The sequence below is a fragment of the Benincasa hispida genome, chromosome 8, assembly GCF_027475165.1.
Source record: "Benincasa hispida cultivar pf3 chromosome 8, pf3_genome.v1.1, whole genome shotgun sequence".
Lineage (NCBI taxonomy): Eukaryota > Viridiplantae > Streptophyta > Magnoliopsida > Cucurbitales > Cucurbitaceae > Benincasa > Benincasa hispida.
The window spans coordinates 57,696,158-57,715,142 of record NC_143485.1 but is presented as its reverse complement, the minus strand read 5'-3'; the positions used below and the strand labels follow the sequence as shown (position 1 = coordinate 57,715,142).

Here is an 18,985-nt window from a genome sequence, read left to right as displayed (position 1 = left end):
GCTGTCAATGCTCCGCAGGTAGGCATATACATCAGGATCAACATTGCCTCCCTCCTTATGGCTCGAATCCTCCAGGACAGAACACTCCTCCTCAAACTCAGGACGTACGTCACCAACCATCAGCACATTATGAAACATATCCTCACTGGGTGTGTAAGTAGGCCGGTGGATGTTTTGGTCCCCATCAGATTCTTCATCCCTCGCTCCACCTTCTGAATTACCCTGCTGTTCACCTTCCCCACCTTTTAAACCATTATTATCTGAACCACCGTCACTATTTGGACTACTAGAGCTCCCTGAACTCTCATGTTGGAGTGTGCTTGTCTTACGGCCCGTCTATCAATTGGGGCATCCCGAAACTCCTTCTCAGCCTTGGACATGACAAGACCCTCTTTGACTTTTGTCTACATTAAGGAACCCAGTAAGATGGTTAGTGTACATTTAACTATCGAATAAACATACTGTGGCTACATAGATTACACTTACATTTTCAGACTCAAAAATGTCTCTCTCGAGTGTTTTGAATGACACCGAATGGGAGCATGACCACCGTAATATACGAGGAATGGCTACCTTGCTCTTTCGAATGGCAACGTTTCCTGCTATTGACGAAAGGATCTCGTACGTCCACACCTAAATCCAAACAACTCAAATTTATAACTATGTTAATGTTAAACCAAAGATAAAGTTAGGTTAAGGAACATTTACCTGGAATGCTTGGGAAAATCCACGGAGCGAGTACTTCACAACATAATTTTTATTTCCCCTCACCTTCTCCTTGTATAGACCAACCTTGTCTTTAAGTGCGGTCTTCAGGGAGTCGAGTGTCCTCTGCCAAATAATTGTACCCCAATCAAGAGAGTTGTAGTAGTCTATGTCCTCAACATCGTCAAATAGGGTATGATCCACAACATTCTTTTGCTTGTTTTTACTCATCATTGCAACCTCTATGTAGTATACTAGGGTTCACTGCATTATCATCATTTTCAAATACCAATTCTTTGTATTCTTCTTCAAGCAAATGCAAGTAGAATGTGTCCGAGGCCAATCGACTAACAAAGTACCTGGTAAAAAGTTCGTGTGAGGACTCCTCACTCCGTCCAACTCGCATAGGAGACCGCCACAAACCAGTGATCAACAAAAAGTCGTCCTTCAAAAATGTGACTAAAAAAGGAAGTGAAGGATCAGTTCCTCCCATGCAATATGGCATGGCTCCTTCAAGAATGTGACACTTTTCCTCTAACAAAAAAACTAATTGAGTCCATTCCTGAGTTCTTCACTTCCCTCAATAATATATGGTGGATTAGAGGGCTGTTGAATACAAGTTCAATGTCTATAAAGCGACCAAAAACTGTTCTCTTGAACATCTCTAACTGCCTTTCGGTAAGCTTCTGCTTTACAATCTTGTTGGCATTGGCAACATGGCCCAGGCAAGTTACTTGCCTGGGAAACCTATCAACTTCACGAATTTTCAAAGATTTTGACATCTTAAATTACTCCTGCATTGTTCAATGAACATTCAATTTATCAGTTAACAGGTCCTACAAAAAATCGCTAACAAAATATACTGTAAAAGTTTCGCTAATCTTGCTATCTCTCGCTCATCTCGCTTTCGCTCATCTCACTCTACCACATCTCGCTTTCGCTCATCTCGCTCTAGCACATCTCACTTTCGGTCGTCTAGCTCTAGCACATCTCGATTTAGCTCGAATCGCTCCATCCCATCTCGCTCTCGCAAAACTCGTCCACTAACTTGTCATCTAACTATATCTTCTTCATCCTCAACCAATGCAGAACACATCAAAACCCAAAATAAAAGACAGACGCAAAACCAGTTATGAACGTGACGACCGATCAAACGAGACCAACCTAAACAGACGCAATGCAACATGGAAGACAAAAATTAAATTCACTAACCCAGTAGAGAACTTCGATTATAACAGTGATGGTTTTGCAAAGCGAGATGAACGACACTTGCACGTACAACAATTTGTTTTCCCTAATTTTGAGCGGAGTGGGACGACCGTTGAGTTTGAGCGCTATAGACTAGAGGAACATTTTTGTAATCTCATCCCGTGATGACGTAAGCAGAGGATCAATTGACATTATTTTTTAAAAATTGGTCATTTGACATTTTCGACCCGTATAACTTTCCCATTTTCTTGGATATATGAGATTTTGAAGTTTTGTTATGGGTTTTTCTGCTTCTTCTTGTTTTCCTTTCCTCATCATCGGTACAAAATCCCCTAATTTCTTGAAGTCATAATTGATGGTCACGTACGAATTTGAATTCAGTCAACTAAGGGAAATTGTGGAAAGCCCAAGACGAAGAAGGAGCCCAAGTGGTTTTGTTGTATTGATTGAACTTCTCTGAATCGTTGGTGTTGGCGGCAGTGGGGGAACTCCTTATAATTGAAGGGACAACGCTTACGGATTGCTGCTTAGAAGTCCTTGCAATGTCTGAAACAGAGTCGATGATAGTGGAGGAGGAAGAAAACCGGTCCAATCCGACCGGCGGAGCCGCAGCAGAAGCTGCCATGAACGATGAGCAGCAATCATACGCGTGGCCAGTGATTCAATTCAACTCCCCTCCGCAGAGGACTTACCATTTCTACAACCAGTTTCGGACTGGTCCGAACCCTAACAACTTCTTCAAGGGCGTGAAATGGTATATTATATTGCTTATGTCTTCCTATCTTCTCTTCAGTTCATTCTACTCCTTTACTCTTCATTCTTCTGAAATCTTGGAGTTATAAAGGTCACCTGATGGGTCGTGTTTTCTAACGAGCTCCGAGGACAATAGTCTTCGCATATTCAACCTGTAAGTCTTCAGTAATCAACCCGAACTTGTTTAAACTGGAATTGGAAGAAAGTCTTTTAGGCATGGTACAATTTCTTTTTCATGATGGAATTAAATGGAATACTTGTTAAACTATACTGTTATGCAGACCAGATTACGGCAACGATGTTCCCGTCAACGTTGCGGCTGAAGAGGGTAAGTTTGCGCGTGAATGGAAGGAATATCCGCTTTGTAGTGCACCTAGATGATGCATTACTTTGGTCTGTTTTGGTGATTATCCGATTTGAGAGGTTGAATGCACTCTCGTGTTTCTCTTTTGTTTTTGGATTTTAAATATAATGTCATTCATGTGCTACATTATCTGCAGATTCTTTTACTTCCAACCTCATGGTGGGTGAGGGGGAGTCAGTTTATGACTTCTGTTGGTATCCTTACATGTCAGCTTCAGGTACTCCTTAGACTCGCTTATTCATGGGGTTTCTAGCTTTGGAGCTCAAACGTTTCCCTTTATGTTTCAATTACTACAATCATTGATGACACTGTTAATTGAATTCTGATGTGAAAGTTGGTTGACACCTTTGACCTTAGACCTTGTAACCTGCGTCTTTGCAAGTACCACACGTGACCATCCAATTCATCTCTGGGATGCTGTGTCAGGGGAGGTACTTATGCTTTAGCCTTTAGACATGTAGAGTGGATGCATCACATTATGATTAGCATTTATGAGGTGCAAAAGATGTAAGCACAGATGACAATTGTTTTTTGCTTGTTTGGAGAGTATGAGACTAACAGAAGATGTTATGTGAGTGACTTGACATATGGTGTTTGGAAATAAAAGAAAATCATTTTATATTGTACATTGATCATAGAATATGCATGGCGTGATGTGAATTATGTGAATAGCGTTAGCTTTGAGTGTTGCAGCAATAAAAAAACAATATGTTTGTCTGTTAAACTTGAGAAGCTCTATTGTTGTTTTTGTTTTTGAGGCTTTCCCTTATTTTCAAGAGATTACAAATGACAAGACGATGTCTTAATATAATCTTTTGGAAAAAGTGTTTAAGATTATGTTTCCATCTGTACTGCAGAACCTGAGATAATTAAGGAGAGTTGGTTGTCAGGTGTGGGTGGCTGGGGCTACCACACATCCTCCATTGTTATATGGGGTAGTCCCACATCACCTTAGAAAGGCCCATTATGAACGTTCCTTTTTGCCTGTCTTTCTTGTTTGGAATTAAATTTAAATTCCTGTATGACATCAATGGTAGTTTTAGAAGTCCCGAAATTAAAATTAGTGATTGAAGAAGCTATTTCCATTATTTGAAGAACTTGGTTACCGTGTATTTCAGCTGCGCTGCACATATCGAGCTTATGATGCCATGGATGAAATTACTGCTGCCTTTTCAATTGCATTTAATCCAGCTGGAACCAAGTACGTGATATCTTTGCTTCTCTCATCTTCTACAAGCTTATGATATATGATTGAGATGCCTCCTCGCTTGTGCTTTTCAAAAGGCTATGTTGAGTTCTCGATCTTATATATGTTTAATCTTTGTTCTCCATATTCACTACAAATTGCAACAGTGTGTGTAATTGTCATTTGGTTACAAATTGAAACCATCTTTTTTTGCGTATAGAATATTTGCTGGATACAACAAATTGGTGAGAATATTTGATTTGCATCGGCCTGGTAGAGATTTTGGGCAGCATTCAACGCTGCAAGGAAATAAAGAAGGTCAAACAGGTTGTTATCTTGGATTTAGCTCACCCTCAGAGAATGTTCTCTGATTGATAGACCAGGGTGTATCTATTGACCATTTTTCATGATCAGGCATCATATCTGCAATTGCTTTTTCTCCTACACATAGTGGAATGCTTGCCTTGGGTTCTTATAGGCAGACAACTGGAATCTATAGGGAAGACAATATGGAATTGTTATATGTTCTACATGGTCAAGAAGGTGGAATTACACATGTAGGGGAGGTTTTTGTTGTTACTTCTTCCATGTGGTTTTAATATATAATTCCTATCAAGGTGATGTTCTGTTTTGTCCAGATCCAATTTTCAAAAGATGGAAATTATCTCTACACTGGAGGTCGAAAGGTATGTATAAGCTTTTATGTGATGTTCTTTCTTGCGTTGTGACTTGTACTCTGTAATACCTTTTTCTGTAATTTCGTGAAGGACCCGTATATACTTTGCTGGGATATTCGCAAATCTGTAGATGTTGTATACAAGTAAGTGCTTCTTTAAAAGCCGGTGGCTATGCCTTATAAGTAACATCACTGCTATAGGAAACAAGTTATGGATTTAGTATGTCTAAAAGTTGAAAATTTTACTGGTCCAATAATGGCCTGCAACTTCAAAATGCTGTTTGTTTTTGTCTTATTTTGTTTATTTTGTATGTATTTCCCTTGGCGTGGTGAAGGGTGTTTCTTTTTAATAAATGTGGTTTTAAGATGTTTGCCATATAAACTGATAAATGAAAAAACTTAATTTCTTTGTTAAAGAAATTTGTTTTTCTTACAAATTGCAAACATGCTTTAGTATATCCTTCTAAGTTGCATAAAAAATTATTCTTTATTTTGTTAAAGAAATTTATGAGGCCGATCCATTCAAGTTTTCTGGTTACTGTAAATGGTGAAATATGGGTTCTCTTATCTAATTGTTCCACTTGTCATCAGATTATATAGATCATCTGAACATACCAACCAACGGATATTTTTTGATATTGAGCCATGTGGGCAACATCTTGGCACAGGTGGTCAGGTATACTGTCAGCTTTTATTAATATTATTATGCTTGATATTAATTTAATCAATCTTGACCCAAGTGGTTTTGTTTATATTTTGACCTGTAGGATGGTTTTGTTCATGTATATGATCTTCAAACTGGGCAGTGGATAACAAGTTTTCAAGCAGCACAAGGTATTTTGCCTTTTCATTTTGACAAGGACTGTCCCTTGGTCTTATAATACTGTATTCGTTTTGGCTCTAATTCACTTCTCCTACATTGTACTTCCTGCAGACACAGTTAATGGGTTTTCTTTTCATCCATTTATGCCAATGACTGTCACTTCGTCAGGTCACCGAAGATTTATAGGACCTGACAACTACGATGAGGATTTTTGTTTACGTGGTATCCTCTCTAACCTTATTGCAATCGTCATCTTTTATTTTCTTTTTGTAAATGGTTATGTGCAGTTTATTGTTATTACTGTTATTTTGTTAATTTTAACTATCTTAGTTCCCTGATGCTATACTAAGATTGTTAATAACTTACTACTCTGACGCTATAGTATGTTTGCTGGGCTTTATTTAGGTGATGAAAATTGTGCTTCTGTTTGGAGTTTTGATTTTGCTTCATTAGGAAATGGTGATGCTATCAACACCAATTGACAGCAGAATTCAAGCCGAGGTCTGAATGATTTTTTTTTTGTTTATTGTAATTCTAGCTTGCATAAACATTCTCATGAAATCTGCAATCGAACTGTACAGCTGCGTAATTATCAAAAGACATTATGTGTACTAGAGCTGTCTAATTTTGATTTTGCGTAAAGGCTTTGAGGTACCGTTATTGACGTTTATACTAAATTAATGTATAAACTACTTGAATCTTAGTACATTCTTGGAACATATAATTTCAAGACATTCCCAATTAGGAATCTTGCAGGCTCTCTGTGTGTCTTAGTCTTCACGTCAAACATGCAGAGGGGAACAGATGCTTCTTAGCCTTGATGTTTAATAAATAGGTTCATTCTGAAGCGAGGAAATATGTGTGTTCTACATTTTGAACACCGCAGGAAGAGGAAGATATTGGTACTCATGAAATGTATTTTCACAAATTTTATATGTTCTAATTTTTCATTAAAAAGCCAATGTTTAAATCGGCGAAAGCCTAAATGTATATATTAAAAACTAAAGATTACAAGAAAGTCGCGTTGTTTGAAGTTTGAACTGAAAACTCGATTGATCACGATATTAAATTTTCGTCTGACATATTAGGCAGTTTTATTGATATTTTGCCATTTTATAAATTTGATATTGACATATGTCAGTTTTATTGATATTTTGACATTTTTATCAATTTGATATCAACATGAATTGTGATACCTTTTCATTATATTGTAAAAAAAAAATCACGAAATATAAAAATATTACAATGTAAAATATTTTAAAAAGTTTGCTTATTTACTTAACTATATGGTTTGTTTTTATATATTTTTTTTTAACTGATTGACATCAATATTTTGATTGCTATTTTCACAACTGGGTGATTTGGTAAAAAAAGTTATTGTTTCAAGTAATCCTCAAAAGTACCATTCATTTCAATTCAAATAGAATAATCTCTACATTTTCATCCAAAATAGTCCTAAGAAGACATGTCCCCTCTTTCGGGTAAAATTAAGACTTTGACATTTTTGTTAATATCGAATTTTAAACCTTGTTAGTATGGTAAAAAGTTGAGTAATACTTGGGTGCATGTAAGACTATCCATCTTCATGCAATATTTTTATAAAAAAAGAAAAGTTTTTTGCTCAGCAGATCGATATATACTCAAAGTTTTAGGTCAATTTCAACTTTGAGTATCTAAGATTCTGTTCGGTAACAATTTGGTTTTTTTTTTTAATTTTTGAAAATTAAGTCTATATACAATCATTTTACTTTTAACTTTTTTTTTTTTAAAGAAATTCTATCTAACTTTCTTGCTTTGTAATCTATTTTTTTCCTTATATTTTAAAAAATCAAGTCAAAATTAAAAGAAAAAAAGTTTTTGAAAACGTTTTTTTTTAAAAAAATTCGGCTAAGAATGATTAGCAAACGACCCTAAAAAAAATTCATCCTATGAGCGTCGATACTGATGGATTAAAAGGACACATGAATTCTTAAGTCGGTTGGGGGTTTGGGCATGGTTCCAATCAACGGCAGGCATTTCTTATTAAAAATAAGAATAAGTTGAAGCAGCAACAAGCGCGCGGTGATATCTTTCGCGCGGCAACTCTGAGTTCGTTTTGTTTCTCGCTCTGAAGACTTGCAATGGCGTCCATTAAACGCCACCGTCCTCAAGAAGACGAACACGAGGCGAAGAAGCCCAAATTTGGCTGTGTTTCAGATGCTTCTAAGCTGAAGGAGCAGCATCCAGTGGTGCTCAACCCTGCCGACTGCGACTTGGGTATTTCTTCTCTCTCAAAGTTTTCTTTGCATTTTCCATTCTATATTATTTCGCATTGAAATCGTCCTGTTGGATACAAGACCGAATTAAGCTGAGTGTGTTTGTGATCTCTTCATCATCTTTTTCCCTCCCGTTTGCTCGAGTCTCACATGTCGCGGTTAATATGAAGGTCGGTATAAATATGTTCTGGGCACTTGAATACTAATTAGCTTCTATTTCTGGTTTAGGACCTAATCTCAAAATATACGCATGCCCTTTGGGTTTGAGCTCGTAATTAAATTAACATTTGAGATTACAAGTTTTGAAGAATTTCTTGGCACTATTCTCTTATGTGGTTTCGGAACTTCCTTTCCAGTCTCCATTATCTGACCTGGGCGTAGCTTTAGGGAAAATTTTGAAGGGTTAATTTTTCTAGGATAACAAATGTTGTTTTATGTAGAAATCTTGTTCGGTAGAAAAATTTTAACGAACAGTTTTTAGAAAGGGGAAGAAAACAGTAAACGCAAAATAGTATTATGTTTTTCTTGTTCTTATACATGGAGGGCTGTCCTAAACAAAGGTCTTTGATTGAAACTTGAGCGGAGCTAAGAAGAAAAGGGGAAGGGCATCTCCCAAATTTTTAGAATGGAAAGATTATTGGTTTAGAAAGTTCGCAGGTCAAAATTGTCCCTATTTAAGAATTTTTTTGGCTCCACTACTTGGTGGAGATGAAAGTTTTACCGTGCAGGTTCTGGGGTAGTAGAGTTTGACATGCAAATGGTAATTTCTTTATCAAACTGTGATTGGAGTAGTTCTTTCTCCTGTTCTTTTTGCATAGTTTCCCTCGCATGGTACATGATTATGCAATTACTTTACAGAGAGTCTCCTTCGTCTTCCTCGAGGAAATAAGTTTTAGTGGGTCAAAGTGCAAAGATCATGTCCTTCAGGTAGAAAGAAAAATCCAAATAGAAGAATTCTTCTAGTTGCAGTTTCCAATAGATTGATAGCCATGGTTGAAATGCTGACGGTTAGTTTTGGTAGGACAGGAAGAACTGGGTTGGAGAAGCTTCTTGTCTCCTATAAAACCGCCTAGAGAAAAATATTGAAGTTAGGGACACCATGAGAAGAATATTTATCTATTTAAACATTCATTAGCTGGGATTTTCAAGAAGTCTTAAGAATGAAGGTATATATACTTGGAATCATGAAGACTGGTGGTGGTTTTGTGTCTCTAATTCCCATTTGGAGGATCTGGCAATTCTTTAGTCAAATGGAATGTTGGAATACATTTTGAGTGTGTAATTTTAAAAATAAGTCATTTTGGAACAAATTTGAGTGTTTGGCACCACTCATGAAACACAAAGTGTATTTTAAATACTTTTTATCAAAAGTGTTTAGATAAAAATGAGCTTTTTGAAAAACACTTTTTTTGCCTAGTCAATCCAAATGGGCCCTAAGTTTTGGATGTTTGGTTGGTGAAAACTAGAAGATACATCTGCTGAGAGTTCGGAAGAGTGGTGGTGTCCAAAGGAGTCTTTAAAATATGTTATGGAGAGAGACTTTACAGATACTAAGACTTTTAGTCCTGTTATGAAAATCATTGTCTTCCCCCCTTCGGGAGCTAACGGTCTTCTGCTTAGCCTCCACTAGTCATCTTTGGAAGTGTGCTAAGGAGTTTTCTGGATGCTTGCAGAGTGGGATTTGGCGCTCTCTTTTATGTTTAGCTTCTCTTTGGGTTTCTGGCTCTAAAGCTTTTCTTAACTATTCTTTAACTATTGGTTGCCTCCGTTCAGGATGTATAGTGGTTATCTCCTACGGAGTTTTTGTATATTTCCTATTCATCAAGACGTATATTTCTTGACAAAAGAATCAAACAATTGAAGTGACTTCTTAGAATTGGTTTCCGAATTCTTATATTGAAAAATGTCTTTTTATATTGATTTATGTTGCTATTTTTGTCTCCAGATTTTGAGATCAAAAGTGATGGTCTTCGAGGATCAGCTCTTTATGAGAAAGGTTTTGCTTATTGCTGGTCTGGAGCTCGGGCCACTGTGGGAATTACTGGTGGAAAATATTGTTTTGGTTGCAAGATTATCTCTTTACAGCTGGTTGAAATGAATGATACTTCTCCAGATCAGCAGCATCTTTGTCGTCTCGGCATTTCCAGAGGAGACAGCTCAGTGGGAAATCTTGGAGAGACTAAACAAAGTTTTGGATTTGGTGGCTCAGGAAAGTTCTCGAACGCTGGAAAATTTTCTGATTATGGTGAAAAGTTTGGGATTGGTGATACAATTGTTTGTGCAGTAAATCTTGAAAGCAAGCCCCTAGCCTCTATTGGATTTTCCAAAAATGGCAAATGGTTGGGTACTGCGATACAATTTGATGCTGGTCCAAGAGGCCTTGGAGTGGTGGATTCTCCATTGAGAAAGCTTCAATGGGAATCAGCATTTTTTCCTCATGTATTGTTGAAGAATGTTGAGGTCCAGTTGCAATTCAGTATTGAAGAGGGGCTTGTTCCAGAAGAAGGCTTTAAACCATGGGCTTGTGCTTTGGATGATAAAAATGCATTGCTAGGGCCTACTTTTAATAATGTAAGAGATTGTGAAGTCATGATGATGGTGGGTCTACCGGCTTCTGGAAAAAGTACATGGGCTAAGAAATGGGCAGATGATCATCCTGAGAAACGCTATATTTTGCTTGGGACTAATCTAATTCTGGACCAAATGAAGGTATTCTACTGTTAGTTATTTTTTCATGTTGCATTGCCTACTGGCTAGGTATGTGGGGGGTTGCTTCTCGATCTTTATCCCCCGTTGGTTTACCTATAACCTAATACATTTTAGGGATCATTTTTATGTTACATGACAGCCTGACTGGAGTTGAATTTTTCTAATAGTTACCAGGTCTATTGCGAAAACATAATTATGGTGAACGTTTTGATCGTTTGATGGATCAAGCAACTGGGATTTTCAATATACTTCTCTCTAGAGCAGCCACTGTACCTCGGAATTACATAATTGATCAGACAAATGTTTACAAGAATGCTCGTAGACGGAAACTGAAACCATTTGCGTGCTTCCAGAAGGTATGTATTTGAAGTCTGTTGGATTATTCAGGTTTCAGATATCTTTTAAGTATTATCATTATTATTGTTGAAATGGTGTTTTAGCCCTAAAGGGCGTTTTAGTCTTTTTCTCAGTATCTACTGTCTAGGGTTTCTCTCTGTTTGGTTATTTATACCTGTCCTGTATTGAGTACTATGTATCAAAAAAATTAAAAGAATAAAAATTCTCCTATCGTGGTTTTTCTCCCTGATCTAGGGTTTCCACGTAAATCTGTGTGTTTCTTTTCTTCTCTTCTTTTCCAATATGGTATCAGAGCATGGCGACGAAGCCCTGGCCGTCATTGATGAGAACAAACCAGAGACTCCAACAGAAACCTCCATTGGAACAAAGGGATGAACGCTGAAGTTGTTGCAGCCATAAGAGAAGCTGTTGAGCATTATTTTCACGCCGCTATGCCTCAACTCCTAAAATCTATGTCTGATCCAACCTCCAGCCAGACCCGACCTGATCCTCCAATTTATAACCAGTGGACTACCGTTGTAGACCCGACCACCAGAACTCTCAGACCAGATCGGCACACAAATCCGAGCTCATCTGAATTTTCTGCCTTAGATCCGAGTGACCAATCTGGAATTCGACAACCTTATGGATTTTCTGCTTCAAACCCTTCTGCCTCAGACCCGATCCAACCTCCAACAAAACTCCTCAGACCCGATCGGCACCCACCAGATCCTGCCTCAGAACCCCCCGATGCACGGAAACCCTTCACCCTCTGGATATTTTGCTCAGGCCGACACCACCGCCCGTGACTGGCGGTATACAGGCGATCTCCAACCTCCGTTTTCAGGTCAGCAGCCAACCCTAGCGTATGTTCCAGATCGCCCGTGGATGACCCAAGTTACTCAGCCGGTCCAGCCGAACCAACCGGTTCAACCAAACCGGTCCAGCCGAACCAGTATGGTCAGTCAGTTCCCAGCCCTTCTTTTGGTCCGTCCTCAAGCCAAAATGAAGTTACTTTTCCAAGGATTTATGGGCAAAACCAACCTATGGCATATTCTAGTGGAACCGTTGGTTTTGAACAGCAGTTGGCCAACTTACAGCAGTAAATATCGGCCCTTAGATCCACGACAAATCCTACAACTGGTTTTCATCCACATTCAGACTTCTCTTTATGCTCAGAAACATCGGTAAATGCTTACTCTAACTTACCTGTTGCAAATATTATGTCTAGTTCTGTGGGGAACTCTGCAGGAATGTCTATTGGTGAGAAACTTAACGGTGAGAATTACTTTTCTTGGTCCCAGCCGGTAAGAATGGTCCTTGAGAGACGTCACAAGTTTGGGTATCTAATTGGAGAAATACCAAAACCAAACCCCGGTGATCCCCAGGAACGTATATGGAAAGGAGAGGTCTCCTTCGCTCAATTCTGATAAACAGCATGGAACCCCAGATCGCAAAGCCACTTCTGTACTCAGCCTCCGCTCGAGATATTTGGGAAGCTGTCCAGAAGCTCTATACACAGAGGCAAAATGCCTCACGTCTTTATACCTTGAGGAAACATATTCATGAGTGCAAATAAGGGACTCTTGACGTAACGTCTTATTTCAATAGATTGTCCCTGTTATGGCAAGAAATGGACTTGTGCCACGAGGTTGTTTGGAATTGTCCTGTTGACGGAGTTCAGTACTCAAAGATTGAGGAGGCGGACCGGGTGTATGATTTTCTAGCTGGCTTAAACCCTAAATTTGATGGTGTCCGAAGTCGGATTTTGGGACAGAGACCAATACCGTCTCTAATGGAAGTATGCTCAGAGGTCAGATTAGAAGAGGACGGAACTAGAGCTATAAATGGCTCTAGCAACAACCACTTAGATTCTGTTGCGTTTGGAGCCAAATCTTCGGGACCAGAGAGCGACAAACAGAACGGAAAATCCCCACCCATCTGTGAGTACTGTAAGAAACCATGGCACACCAAAGATCAATGCTGGAAGTTACACGGTCGCCCACCAAATGGCAAACGACGGTCTGCGAATGATAAATCAGAAACTGGTTGAGCCCTTGTCAGTGAAACAGGGGATGGTACATCATCAGCCACCAACCAGGTAGAGTATAGCATGGTTGGAACCAGCAATGTTGCTCAATCAGGTACTTCTCAGTCATTAAGCTTCTTGGTCGAAGGGGATGAATCGTGGATCCTTGACTCAGGAGCAACAGACCACCTAACTGGATCATCTGATCAATTCCTCTTGTATTATCCAAGTACGGGAAACGAGTGAATACGAATTGCAGATGGGTCCTTTGCTTCCGTTGCTAGGAAAGGTCACTTATCTCCTATTCAAGGGTTGATTTTACAAAATGTCCTGTATGTACCAAAGATATCTTATAATCTGCTATCTGTCAGTAAAATAACCAGAGACCTGAATTGTAATGTTGTTTTCTCACCGGATAATGTTTTGTTTCAGGACCTGAGCTCGGGGAAGACGATTGGCACTGCCCGGCACAGTAGGGGGCTCTACTTCCTCTCGGAGGATGCTTCATCTTGGAGTTTATCTAGCACTTGTTTACTCTCTTCCCTTACTATTTCTGAAACTGATTTCCTGTTATGGCATTTTCGTCTTGGACATCCGAATTTTCATTATATGAAGTACTTATTTCCCCATTTATTTCGTAATGTTAATATTTCATCTTTATCTTGCGATGTTTGTATTTGTGCAAAACAACCTCGGTTGTCTTTTAGTTTCCAGCCTTATAAACCGTCCCAACCTTTCCACCTGATACATAGTGATGTGTGGGGCCATCAAATATCACAACCGTGTCGGGTAAACGGTGGTTTGTCACGTTCATAGATGATCACACTCGTCTTACATGGGTGTTCCTTCTTACGGATAAATCTGAAGTGACTACAGTCTTTCAGCAATTCTACACCACGGTCGAAACCCAGTTCAATACCAAAATTGCTATCCTTCGGAGTGACAATGGCCGTGAGTTTGTTAATCAGTCCCTCCTTGAGTTTTTAAATTCTAAAGGTATCATCCACCAGAACTCCTATGCCTATACCCCGCAACAAAATGGGGTGGCCGAACGGAAAAACCGTCACCTTATTGAGGTTGCTCGGGCTCTCATGATTCGTGCATCCATACCCTCGTACCTATGGGGCGATGCTGTACTCACTGCAGCCCATCTCATTAATCGAATGCCTTCCCGTGTCCTCAAGTTCCAGACTCCCTTAGCCCATTTCAAAGAATTCTTCTCTTCTACCTGGCTTTTCCCAGATGTTCCTCTTCGGGTGTTTGGATGTACGGTGTTTGTTCATAATCATGGTTCCCACAGTAAATTCGCTCATAGGGCTAAAAAATGTGTCTTTGTTGGGTATTCGCTCCATCAACGGGGCTACAAATGTTATCAGCCATCTTCTCGAAAGTACTTTGTCACCATGGATGCTAACTTTCAAGAAGACAAACCTTTTTTTCCTGTTAGTCCTCTTCAGAGGGAGACTTCGAGTGAAGAGACTAACACGTCATCCACCTATTCCATTCCTGTAGACTTATTTCTTGAACCAATTCCTGACACTAATCCTCCTGGCCCTCCTGACACTAATCCTGGCCCTCCCATTCCAGACAATCCTGTCCTTCCTACAAAACAAGTTCCTTGGATAACTTACTATCGAAAGAATCTACGAAAGGAAATAATTTCCCCTGCTACTCCACCGGAAAGTGTTCAAGAGTCAGAACTAGAGACAACTCAAGGTAACCATATTCTTGATAATAATAACTTTGTTGAAAGTAGTATAGTAAACACTGACGATGCAGCGACTCTTGACAAAATTAGGGAGGATGAGAACAATGAATTTCCTCCAGATGATGTTCAGGAGACTGAAAATGTGCAGTAGATGAATACAGAGGAAAGAGGCAACAAGAACAGTGAAATTGATGCCACCCTAGACTTGCCAATTGCCCTGCAAAAGGGAACAAGGTCCTGCACCAAGTACTCTATGAAAAGCTTTTTATCTTACAGTTGCTTGTCAACAAGATTCAAGGCTTTTACCACTAGCCTGGACACTGTGACTATCCCGGGAAATGTGTACAAGGCTCTGGAAATTCCTGAATGACGAGCTGCAGTCATGGAAGAAATGCGGGCACTCAAAACCAACAAAACATGGGATCTAGTTATTCTTCCTAGAGGTCACAAAACCGTCGGGTGCAAATGGGTGTTCACAGTCAAGTACAAATCTGATGGGACTCTCGACAGATATAAGGCCAGATTAGTCGCGAAAGGGTTCACTCAAACATATGGGGTGGACTACTCAGAAACTTTCTCGCTAGTGGCAAAACTCAACACTATTCGGGTTTTTCTCTCTGTTGCTGTAAACCTAGGCTGGCCTCTATATCAGTTGGATGTAAAGAATGTGTTTCTAAATGGTAAGTTGGAAGAAGAGGTTTATATGACCCTTCCTCTAGGGTTTGAAGCACAGTTTGGGAGTCAGGTGTGCAAGCTAAAGGAGTCTTTGTATGGTCTGAAACAATCCCCTAGAGCCTGGTTCGATAGGTTACCTTTGTCAAAACCCAGGGGTACATTCAAGGTCACTCAGATCACACCCTGTTCACTAAGAAGTCAGCATCAGGAAAAGTAGCAGTGTTAATTGTGTACGTTGAGGATATTATTCTGTCAGGGAATGATTCTGTAGAAATTGACAAGCTGAAACAGAAAATGGCAGAGGAGTTTGAAATTAAAGATCTTGGTTCCTTGAGGTACTTTCTAGGCATGGAGGTAGCAAGGTCAAAGGAAGGGATCTCAGTGTCTCAGAGAAAATATACGTTAGACCTTCTACAAGAGACTGGGATGACTGGATGTAAACCTGCAGATACTCCAGTTGAGGTCAACAAAAGTCTGGTAAATTCAGTAGACGACATTCCAGTGAACAAGGAGAGATATCAACGTCTTGTAGGGAAGCTGATAAATCTCTCGCATACCAGACCTGATATTTCATATGCGGTGAGTTTGGTAAGCCAGTTTATGCAAGCCCCGTATGAGAGACACATGGAAGCTGTTAACCGGATTCTGAGATATCTAAAGTCAACACCTGGGAAGGGCTTGATGTTCAGGAAAAATGATAGAAGATGTATAGAAGCCTACATTGACTCGAACTGGGCCGGTTCTGCTACTGACTGGAAGTCAACCTCGGGGTATTCTACTTTAGTATGGGGAAACCTCGTTACATGGAGGAGTAAGAAATAGGGTGTCGTGGCTAGAAGTAGTGCCGAAGCTGAATACAGAGCTATGTGCTTGGGTATCTATGGGGAAAATTGGTTGAAGAAGGTATTAGTAGATCTTCATCAAGAGAGTCATGACCCGATGAGACTCTACTGTGACAACAAGGCTGCTATTAATATTGCCAATAACCTTGTTCAGCATGATAGAACCAAACATGTTGAGATTGACCGACATTTCATAAAAGAGAAACTTGACAATGGGAGTATTTGTGTTCCCTATGTTCCATCCAGTCAACAGATTGCGGATGTTCTGACTAAGGGCTTACCTAGACAGATGTTTGACACTTGTATTAGGAAGTTGGACCTCATTGATATTTATGCCCCAACTTGAGGGGGAGTGTTGAAATGGTGTTTTAGCCCTAAGGGTGTTTTAGTCTTTTTCTCAGTATCTACTGTCTAGGGTTTCTCTCTGTTTGGTTATTTATACCTGTCCTGTATTGAATACTGTGTATCAGAAAAATTAAAAAAATAAAAATTCTCCTATCATGGTTTTTCTCCCTGATCTAGGGTTTCCACATAAATCTGTGTGTTTCTTTTCTTCTCTTCTTTTCCAATAATAATAATAATAATTATTATTATTATTATTATTCTGGCTTTCAGATTGCTGTTGTGGTATTCCCAAAGCCTGAGGAGTTGGAGCGTCGCTCAGCTGAAAGATTTAGAGAAATGGGGAAAGAAGTACCAGCTGATGCAGTGAATGAAATGTTAGGTCTGTTTACTGTATTATCTAGCTGAATGAAATGTTAGGTCTGTTTACTGTATTATCTTTGCATCCACTGAAGTTTCTCCATATACCTACAACTACAAGAAATATATGTTGTTGAAAATAGTATTATCACTGTAGCTTTTGTTACTTACCATTGGGACCATAATCATCATGACAGCCAATTATATCTTGCCCACTAGCAAGGACATGCCTGGATCGGAAGAATATTTTGATGAGGTAGTTACACCTACGCCCGACGTGGCTATTAAGGGTTTCTGTGTAAGTGTAATGATGTAGATATCATAATATGTCCTCTTTTTGTTAGGTTATATTTGTAGAACTTGATCGTGCAGAGTCTCAAAGATGCTTGGATGGGATGAAACGTGCTCTACCATCTGAATCACGTGACAGCAATACATCATTTTCTAAAGCTAGTACTGCTCCTCTTGTTTTGCCCTCATCTCGAGATCAAGGTGCTTTCCGCTTCTTGTCTGGCCTCTCTGATTGAACAGTGGACGTTTTCTTTTATATATAGTTTTAATAATCATGCATCCATTTGACTTGGTGATTGTTATATCTATAGCATAGCCCTTATTTTTCTCATCTTCCAGCTACCTTTGGACACCATTCATCCAACCAGTTTACATGAAGATTCCTTCTTTTACTTTTGGATGTGTAAAATGAATCTCTCTTTTTTTTTTCAACATGTTTTCAATTCTCAGTAAAGCATACATACACAGTGACGTGATTCTCATGTCATATAAATGAGATAAGATGAGTACAAAATACTGTCAATCTGAAAATCTTTCCATGTTTCACCCATATGCTATATGAATTGAAACACTATATTAAGCTTGCCAGTCACCGTGGCTGCATCTTGACTTTATTTTGACGTCTAGATTCACACTCTTAACATTCTTTTTCAGGTCGACGTGGTATACCAGATGCTGGACGATATGGAAGTCCAAGATTTATTTCTGAAGTACATCAAGAAAATATGATTTCTCCTTTACCAAGATTTGTTCCCCCTCACAGACGATACGAGAATTTGATTAGTGAAACCCGGTACCCTGGTCCAAGTGGCCATCCACTTCACAGTTATCCTGGGAGTGATCCTTACAGCATTGGTGGACGTGGACGCTTCCTAGACGGTCGTCAGATGGGTGAACTGGCCTCAAGGGAATACACTGATGTAGCTTATCCCTTCCCACCCACTGGTTAGTTCTTTAATCAATTGCGCCCTGCTGTTGCATGTGATATTTTTCCAACAAGAAAATCAAAATTCAAAAAGCTTGCCACTTTTCATGTAAGTGGGTATTTACATTAGACAGAGTGTCGGCTGTTTGTTAACTTGGTAGATTCTTCAGATTGCGGATGGTTAATATTAAAAAGTCGATTGTCCTGTCAGACTCGGATACTCTTAGATGATAGAATCCATTTTGTTCTTCAGTCTCTGAATCCTTTTTTATTTCTTGAGGAGGTACGGGGAATGACATTGTTGTATACCGCAATTTTTGTTTCTTAAGTACAGTGTTGTATACCGCAATTTTTTTTGCATGGCAAATTTGATCTTTTTTTCTTTTTTTTCCTCTCTCACAAGGGTGCTTACTGATCATTCCTAATTCTGTGCCTATATTCAGGTCCACCTTATGGAACCCCACCTCCAAGACCTACATATCATTATCAATTTCCTTCCAATATGCCTTATGATGGTAGAGGTTATGCCTACCCACGTCCAAGATACCACTGAGTCACTGACTATTTCACAGGTTCATGGATCGTCTTTCCTATGTATATATAATGTGTTAATCAAAGTCGATTTGGTGAACAACTGTAACGATTTTTGTTCTATGTATGCATGAACAGTAATTACCGTAAATACAATCTCTACAGCTGATGATATGACAGAGGCACCGTTTCTTTGAATACTTTTTGTAGTTTCATTAGACAAATATGGAAATTAGAAAACCATGAAGATTTTTTCTTCTTGATTA

The 18,985-nt window shown here is 39.2% G+C and overlaps 2 protein-coding genes across 3 annotated transcripts; both read left to right on the top strand.

The window, feature by feature from the left end:
- Positions 1–2,180: 2,180 nt before the first annotated feature.
- Positions 2,181–6,419, top strand: LOC120082564 (Transducin/WD40 repeat-like superfamily protein). The gene is made up of 14 exons (XM_039037797.2): positions 2,181–2,668; positions 2,759–2,821; positions 2,949–2,995; positions 3,168–3,248; positions 3,389–3,462; positions 4,150–4,232; positions 4,438–4,544; positions 4,632–4,774; positions 4,856–4,903; positions 4,985–5,037; positions 5,485–5,569; positions 5,661–5,727; positions 5,828–5,938; positions 6,122–6,419. The coding sequence occupies exons 1-14, from the start codon at positions 2,457–2,459 to the stop codon at positions 6,196–6,198; spliced, it is 1,251 nt and encodes a 416-aa protein (XP_038893725.1). The 5' UTR covers positions 2,181–2,456; the 3' UTR covers positions 6,199–6,419.
- Positions 6,420–7,670: 1,251 nt separating this feature from the next.
- On the top strand, positions 7,671–18,985 carry LOC120082563 (uncharacterized). 2 transcript variants are annotated; one of them, XM_039037795.2, is made up of 8 exons: positions 7,671–7,972; positions 9,917–10,680; positions 10,848–11,036; positions 16,886–16,994; positions 17,170–17,228; positions 17,317–17,464; positions 17,918–18,208; positions 18,632–18,985. In XM_039037795.2, exons 1-8 carry the CDS (start codon positions 7,837–7,839, stop codon positions 18,739–18,741), a joined length of 1,806 nt encoding a protein of 601 aa, XP_038893723.1. In that variant the 5' UTR covers positions 7,671–7,836; the 3' UTR covers positions 18,742–18,985. The 2 variants fall into 2 exon arrangements, with proteins under 2 accessions (XP_038893723.1, XP_038893724.1); XM_039037796.2 differs by lacking the exon at positions 17,170–17,228 and having other exon boundaries at positions 17,345–17,464.

What these genes read in the sequence shown, in the direction of transcription:
- LOC120082564 (XM_039037797.2), top strand. Translation starts at nt 2,457, where the DNA reads ATGTCTGAAACAGAGTCGATGATAGTGGAGGAGGAAGAAAACCGGTCC. An exon ending in CAACGTTGCGGCTGAAGAGG is followed by an intron (nt 2,996 to 3,167) that starts GTAAGTTTGCGC and finishes CATTATCTGCAG; the next exon opens with ATTCTTTTACTTCCAACCTC. An exon ending in AAGTTTTCAAGCAGCACAAG is followed by an intron (nt 5,728 to 5,827) that starts GTATTTTGCCTT and finishes TACTTCCTGCAG; the next exon opens with ACACAGTTAATGGGTTTTCT.
- LOC120082563 (XM_039037795.2), top strand. Translation starts at nt 7,837, where the DNA reads ATGGCGTCCATTAAACGCCACCGTCCTCAAGAAGACGAACACGAGGCG. An exon ending in CCCTGCCGACTGCGACTTGG is followed by an intron (nt 7,973 to 9,916) that starts GTATTTCTTCTC and finishes TTTTGTCTCCAG; the next exon opens with ATTTTGAGATCAAAAGTGAT. An exon ending in CGGAAGAATATTTTGATGAG is followed by an intron (nt 17,229 to 17,316) that starts GTAGTTACACCT and finishes TCTTTTTGTTAG; the next exon opens with GTTATATTTGTAGAACTTGA.